The 8,072-nt window shown below is 46.7% G+C and overlaps 1 protein-coding gene across 1 annotated transcript in view; it reads right to left on the bottom strand.

The window, feature by feature from the left end:
• Positions 1–3,249: 3,249 nt before the first annotated feature.
• LOC107120386 (P2Y purinoceptor 8-like) overlaps positions 3,250–8,072 on the bottom strand; it is a 29,125-nt gene continuing 24,302 nt past the window's right edge. Inside the window, exon 3 of the mRNA XM_015423074.1 lies at positions 3,250–4,702. Coding sequence (XP_015278560.1) covers positions 3,561–4,702 — 1,142 coding nt within the window. The 3' untranslated portion in view covers positions 3,250–3,560. The remainder of the gene's footprint in view (positions 4,703–8,072) is intronic.

Below are 8,072 nucleotides of genomic sequence, written 5' to 3'. Positions count from 1 at the left end.
CGCATGTCCCGAGTAGAAGCCCTTTCTTTCTTGCCTCGTCCGTCACCTGGCAGAAGATGAGAACTTGCTTCACGCCGGTGATCCAAGCTCCCCATTGCTGAGGGCGCGCCGTGTCGAATGGCTGTATCAGCCCTGATCCCGGAGCAAGGGCCATTGTGCTGGTCGGTTGCGGCCGGGAAGCGGATTGCTCACCCTCGGTGCTCATCAATCGACGGAGCGCGGGCGGCGGTGCGTTGTCTTCCCCTTAGCGTCCGACAGCCCGGCTGGTTGCTCAGCGGGATCCCACCTTCGTCGCCATTGAAGTGTAGTGGGTTAGACGCGTAAAGAAAGCATGGAGGCTGATGTAGTGATCAGCATGGCTTTACTGGTACACAACAAGACTAAAGACTAACGGCCGGCAGGGCAACTATATACACAGTCCAGGGGCTTCCCCTGGTCCCATTGGTGGGTTTGAATCTCCCGCCAAGGTCCCATTGGTTCCCCCCAGTGGAGGGACTAGAATCCTAGTCCCATTGTTGTGCCGGACTGAAGCTCAGGAGTGTGCGCTGACCTCCGGTGGTGGTCAGCGGACACAACAGGACCCATTTTGATTTTTAAAATGATTTGATGGAACCAACCAATAGTACAAAGGTGAAAACATCCAACACAGATAAGCATCCAAAGAAAAAACACTCACATACCCTTCTAAATTTTGTTCACTGATTAAAACTTTACACAATACACAATACAAAATAAGTTGCCAGGAGATATTACACTTACCTTGAAACATATGAGAGGCTATTTTTCCTTAAAACAAGGGAGGAGAGTCAGGTACTTGAAAGACCAGACTAATTTCAGACCTGCTCCTAGATAATGCCATCTAATATGACTTCTTTTGTCTTGCAAACTAAAATTATTTTCCAGTTTTGTTTTCCTGCTGCTCTGAACTTAGCTTTATGGACAGAACTGGGGAAGGGATTGATAAGTACTGTCCTCTTATTATTTTTAAGGGAAAGATACTTGAATCTTATTATATTGCTGGGTTTTTTTTTTAATAACTGGAAATTAATAAGAAGGCATCAGATTAAATGCCTGAAGTATTCCTTACTTCTAGAAGCTTAAGAAGCAGAAAAACAAGGAGAACAACAAGCAATTGCTGCTTCAGGTGCCACAAGTTCAGAAGCAGCAGTTCTGGCACCAGGGAAGTAACATATTTCCTCTACTTCATCTCTTAATATGTTGATATCTTGGGGGGGGGGCTATGGCTTTGCTTGACATGCAGAGGGCCCCAGCATTTCCAGTTAAAGTATCTAGCAGATGGTGATGTGAAAGATCTCTGCCTGTGAAAAGTATGCAGACGGAGAGCAATCTCAGCTCAACCTACTTTTACTTAGTTCAGAACAAGACAAAGAAGCCGGCTCGCAGGCCGGCGTATATGCCCCAGGAAAACACCCACCCACCCACACACCACACCCATGATTGGCTATTTACAGTGTCCGCGAGATCCATAGGCTCTCGGTTGGGATCCGAGCCCTCCTATTGGTGCGGGCTAGGATCCACTTGACCATTTGTTCTCATACCCGAAGCTCTGCTGCTTCACCTGACCGCGTGGCGACCTGGTCGCCTCCGCGGTTGGGGATGAATACATTACAGCCTGAGACCCAGGAGAGCCACTGCCAGTCTGAGTAGAGAATACTGACTTTGATCGACCTGATTCAGTACAAGGAAGCTTCACGTATCCATACTTCTATTACCTGCCAGTCACAGCCATGACTTCCTGTATGGGTTAGGCCAAAGGGAAGGAGGATCAGGAATGTTTCCACAGCACAGATTAAACATTTTCCTTTAGACTTTCCCTTCAGTCCCTCTGGATTGAAAAGGCCTAAAAACTTGCTTTTTTTAAAAAAAAAATTGAAAACATGTCACGAAATGGTCCAAAAAGGTGCTGGGTGGCATGCCCGCATTCGAGGTAAAATACAGTCAACCAAGCAGTATGGCGACTGTGTCCCAATCTTAGTATCACAGCATTCTGGCAGAGGAGGCTCAATTCCCCAAACTCTAGCTCTGCCCATTCACTGAACATCAGAAAGTTAACCAGAAGATTATAAATAGGGGAGAAGGACCCCTCATTCACTCAAGCAAAGGCATCAATGGAGTAAGATTAATGCTCAGGTTTAATATCTCAAGTTGAATAACATGCACTGAGATTTGATGTGACCTAATTCTTCTCCCAGTCCTACAAAATTAAATCACATCAGCACTTTGCACATTACTTGTGCAATCCTAAGCAACATTATACCCTTTAAAATATACCCTTTAACAGATTTAGAAGGACGTAACACTGCTTAGGATCACACTGTTTTCCCCCAGTGTGCTTCAGAAGAGATAAAATTCCCATTAATGTTCATAAACAGGGTTGCCAGCCCCCCCCCCCCCCCGGGGATGAGGAGTAAAGTTGCCAGATCCAGGTTGGGAAACTCTTGGAGATCTGGGGGTAGAGGCTGGGGAGGATAGGGACCTCAGAAGGTACAATGCCATAGAGTCCACATTCCAAAGCAACCATTTTCTTTGTAGTCTGGAAATTCCAGGAGATCCCCAGGCCTAGGGTTACTAGATCCCTCCTGGCAACTGGCAGGGGGTGAGGGGGGACTTAGCAGGAGAAATAGGAAGGCCCAGGCCATGTTGCTGGTGTTGCACAGGAAGGGACATCAGCATGCTGTAACACCGCTGTGATGCTCTGGCAAAAACTCTATGATAAAAATGGCTTCTACCATAGAGTTTTTTCCAAAATACCAGAGCATCACATGGACATCACTGGCATGATGATGTCACTTCCTGTGTGATGCCAGTGACATTGCCTGTGTCTTCCTCTTTCTCCTGGTAAGTCCCCCTGCCAGCCAGCTGATCGGTGACTGGGGGCCGGGGCTTGGCAGTGGGTGACCCTCACCTCCACAATGGGGGGGTCTGGCAACCCTACCCAGGCCACATCTGGAGGCTGGCACCCCAAGTTTAGTCAGCAGACATTCAAACTTAATATTCCTCAAAACAAATTTTAAAGATCTCAATAATTTATATTTCTTATACACTGTCACCACGACTTGTCAAAACTGAAAGAACTGCAATACATTTAGAGTTGACTGTCATGAGTGGAAACACTAGAGACACACAAATTCCATTTTTCATTTTAAGTGAATCAATGAATGCTTGTTTAGGCATAGTTTTTCTTTTTTAGAATAGTACTACCTATAAGAAGAGACAAGTGCTGCCTGCCACAAAAACAGTAACCTTTTATTGAACTGTCCCACAGTGCCTGGAAATGCATATTAACTTTCCCCATGTCATGTCTGATGTCATGTGATGAGGCATCTTGTGGGCTGTTACTCCATATTACATGCGACTGGGAGAAAACTCATTTTTGGGGATGCCGTTGCTAGCCCATCATGAGTCCAGTGATGTGAAGGCTCGCTTTTAGTAAGCAGAGAGAAAAACTGATTGCAGTATTTATACTTTCCTGTGGCTACTGATATTTTCTAAAGTTTTAGAAAGAAAGAGGGCACCTTCCTCACGCTTGAACACTGGCGTTAAAAAACACTTTCATTCCTTTGCAGAATTGGGTGAGTAACAGCCATTGCTTCCCCAGGGCCACTTGACATGGATCTTGCTGACATCGTCCTGCCATTGACGGAAAACACACTGTCCCTCCTGACCTCTGTACTGTCACTCAGCAGCACCTTCAGGCCCATCACCTGCATGAATTTCTGGTAAAACTCTTTGGATGCAAAGTAGTAAATGAACGGATCTATGCAGTTGTTGAGGCAGCTGAGCCCCAAGGTGAGTTTGTAAATGTGGTAGTAACTCTTATTCAGGTAGAGGCGGCTGATCATGTGGACAAGCAGGATAAAGTTGTTGGGGGCAAAGCAAGTGATGAAAACCAGGAGGACAATTACAGCCAAGTAGATTGACCGTGTCTTCTGCCCATTGCCGTATCGGTTGGATGCCTGGACAAGCTTCCGAATAATGCCAATGTAGCAAGCCACTGTCACTGTGAATGGGATCAGGAAGAAGAGAATGAACAGTGATAAGAGGAAAAGTGCCCAAGCTGGTATGCTAGGAAGCATGCTCCACTTGAGGACATCAAAGCAAGTTGTGATGTTTAGCTCTTCCACTTTATAGGTCAGGTCTGTCTTTGCGAGTGGAGACAGGGCTAATAGTAGGGCAGCCCACATCACCAAGCACCCTACCAACGCGTATCTCTTTCTTCGCCATTTGACTAGCTTCATTGGGTACACCACTCCCAAGTAGCGCTCCAAGCTGATGCTAGTCATTGTAAGTATTGAGGAATACATGTTTGCATAAAACATCACGGTGACAACACTACACAAGTTGTTGCTATACAACCAATTGTTCCCTCGGATGTGATAGGCAATTTGTAAGGGAAGACAGCAAGCCAGTACTAGATCGGTGATACTAAGGTTAATCATGAAGATGACAGAAGGCGTTTTGGGCTTGATGTGAAAGAAGAAAACCCAGAGGGAGAAGGCATTTCCGGGAATGCTGATTAAAACCACCAGTGAGTACAAAAGTGGCAATGTGCTCATGATAGTTGGGTTCTTAAGCATGGCCAGTGTTTCATTATCCAACTTGGAAATATTCTTGTCCATTGTGTGCAATCGTTGGCTGCTTGAAGTCGGCAGGATTGTATCGAGAGCTTTAAGACTGCAACCTAGAAGATGGGCATAAAAAGACAAAAGATGAGTTAAAAATAATAAATGGAAATAAAGCATTACAATTCTGTCTACAGTTCAGCCTCATCTGAGGATATTGTAATTGTGTGTTTTATCTTGTTTTATATATCAGCATGCGTGCCTTGTTGTTAGCCGCCCTGAGCCCGCTTGGTGGGGAGGGCGGCCTATAAATTGAATTATAAATAAATAATAAATTGTTTCATTACCTTTTGATGACTTCAACAACAATGACAATACATCATCAATAATACTAACTGCTGTTCGGGTAGCCCAATATTGGCAGAGTCAGGAGGAAGAACTATTTCAACAACAACGACAATACATCATCAATAATACTATCCTAACTGATTGAGAAATGAGGCTGCTGTCCGGGTAGCTCAATATTGGCAGAGTCAGGAGGAAGAACTTGTTGTGAAGCTGGCCAGGTTCAATTTTCCCTACTAAAATGGTTCATTCTGGATTTGTTTTGGCACTTGTTCCCTCCAGATAGTTAAATCATGAAAATGTTTAAAACTTTTTGGAATGAAGAACAAGTAAGGGGAAATGTTGGGAAGGCTTGGAGAGCACCAGGCTTTGGTAGCTCTGCTTTTACTTGACAGATAGATCTCAGGTGGTGGTGCTGGGGCACTGCTGCTCAGCCTAGAGGCATTTATGTGATGGGGTCCTGCAGGGCTCCATCTTGTTCTCCATGCTATAGAACATCTACATGAAACTGATGAAAGAGGTCGTCCAGGGATTTGTGGATGACACCCAGCCAGAAGGCAATGGGATGGATGAAGGTCAATAAGCCGAAGCTCAATCCAGACAAGACCAAGGAGTTATGGGTCAACAGAGAAGCTGGTTGAGGACTTTGGAGTCAGCCTGTCCTGAAGTGGGCTTCACTGCCCCAAAGAAGCAGGTTCATAGCTGGAAGGGGTTTTTTTGCTATCGGATCCTGGCCTACAGTTGGAGGCTCAGCTCTCCTCTGTGGCCGGTAGTGCCTTTTATCAGCTTCAGCTGCTACACCAGCTGTGACTGTTCCTCAAAAGCACCATCAGGGCATGATGTGATCACCAAATTAGATGACTGTAATGCGCTCTATGTGGGACTACCTTTGAAAATAGTTCAGAAATCTCAATTGGTCCAAAATTTGATGGCCAGTCAGGGGTTGATTACAAGAATGATATCATCCTAGTTGTAGACCTGCCCTGGTTACTCATCTGTTTCTGTGCACAATTCTGTGGGCTGTTTCTTTCCTCTAAGTCCCTAAACAGCTGGGGAACCAGATACCCAAAGGACTGATTCCTCCTATACTATCCAGCCTGCCAGTTATAATCTGCCTCTTAAGTCCTGCTCTCTCTACCCCACCCTGCCTTCAGAGGTGGTGGTGGTGACTTCTTAAAATGGCCTGCTTCTGCTTTAAGGTCTGTTTTATGGCTACCAGGGCCGGCCCGAGGAGTTTCTGCACTCTAGGCGAGGCTAGCTTGTGGCGCCCCTGCACCCCCCAGGCAAGGCTGCCTTGTGGTGATCCAGAGGCTGCGGGAGCTTGAGCTGGGCCAGGCGGTGGCAGCAACGGCTGAGAAGGAAACTGAAGGAAGGCGGCAAAAGCATAGTGGGACTGCACCTCTTGTCACTGGCCTCCTAAGGGGCACCTCTTCCTCCTCATACTGCGCCAGTGGCGACGCTGGAGGAGGCCAGCGCTGCATGGGGCGGATGTGGCGGCACCAGGTTACTGAGCAACTCTGGCCTGGGGAAGAAGCTTCACAGTGTGCCTGGCTTCCCCGGCCTGGTGCCTCCATGATGGCCCCGTGCTCTAGGCGAAAGTCTAGTTCACCAAGTGAGTGAGCCGGCGTGATGTCTACTTTTGTTCAATGGCTTGATTACAATAGCTTGTTGTTTTATATAGTGACATTATTTTAATTGTAAACTGTCTCAAGCAGAACTCTGATGAGGCAGCATAGCAATATTCTGAATAAATAAATGAAGTTTTATAGAACCTACTTGGATTGGTGACACTGCCCATAACTTTCCAAGTTACAAAAATATGTTCATTATGGAGAACAGAAATGAACACTTACAGTGCCATTCTAAGCAGAGTAAACATGTTTTGAAGAGTGTAACTATGTAGGATGGCGCAGTATGTCACAGACACAGCACAGTGATTTACAGATCTGCCGTTCAGTTTCTTCGGCCATACAGCAGCCTGTTCATAAAATTCATTTCAAATCCATTTATATAGAAAAGCCAAAGCCAAGATGTTCATCTGACCAAGACTGTAGGATGACAATCATTTGTAAGAAAGCTGAAGATAGCATAAGTGACCCAGCTGAGCTCTGAGCAGGAGCAGGAGACAGAGCTGCTAGAGGGGTGAGTGTTTTTTTACTTGCTTTCAGCTGAGTGGATTCAGCTGAGGATATTGTGTGGGAGGACTGGTCTGGGAGTGTGTGAAAGTGCTTAGAGTTGTTGCAGAGTCCTGGCTGCTTGAGAGAGGGAGAGGAAGGGGCATTGTTTGACTGTGATTGACTGTAATTCAGTATTTAAGAAAGCACCTTGCCAGAGGCACGAGACTCTGGCATGAGCTGAAGGGTGAGCTAAAGGGCTCTTTGCCTGTGGCTCTTATCCTAGGGACTCTTAGACTAGTAACTCTGTAAGAAGCCTAAGAAGAGCCAGAAAGCCAAGGCCCTAGGCTCTTTGTCTTCCCCGTAAGGTAAGTTGACTTTGACAAGAAAAACCACATAAATACAAAAGGTTTTAAAAGGGGGATTATATTTACTTACTTTAAAAGAATTATGAAGCCAGAATGCCAGCAGGGGGTTGGGGGCTATCCAGTGTTTCGCACAGAGTGTCACATGTATGACTATCTGCCCACTGGACAGAAGTCTTGGGTGTGTGCTCAGTGCAAGGAGCTCCTGGTTCTCAGGGAACGTGTTTGCTCCCTTGAGGCCAAGGTGGCTAACCTGGAGATGCAGAGACAGTCAGTTAGGCACACAGAAAAGACTCTCGGGGACTTGATAGATATGTCCCACTCTGGATCTGGCAGCCCCGCCGCTGTGAGGGAGCATGAGGGTCAAGGAGAAACAGGGCACTGTGCTGAGGATAAGGGGAATGTGCCCTCAGAAGGGACCTTTTCCCCAGCTGGTGAGCGGGTATCCTTTCGCACCAAGGAACCATCCCTGGGCAGGGTGGGAGGGGGGCTCTTGGTAGTTGGTGATTCAATCCTTAGGCAGGTAGACAGCTGGGTGGCGAACCCGCGTACTGACCGTATGGTGACTTGCCTGCCTGGTGCGAAGGTAGCAGACTATACGTGTTTTAGATAGGCTGGTAGATAGTGCTGGGGAGGAGCCAGTGGTTGTGGTGCATGTCAGCACC

This window comes from Gekko japonicus, unplaced genomic scaffold, assembly GCF_001447785.1.
Source record: "Gekko japonicus isolate JY-2015 unplaced genomic scaffold, Gekko_japonicus_V1.1 scaffold334, whole genome shotgun sequence".
NCBI classification, from domain to species: Eukaryota; Metazoa; Chordata; class Lepidosauria; order Squamata; family Gekkonidae; genus Gekko; species Gekko japonicus.
Note: the sequence above shows the minus strand (reverse complement) of the source record. Positions and strands in the feature narration are given on the sequence as shown.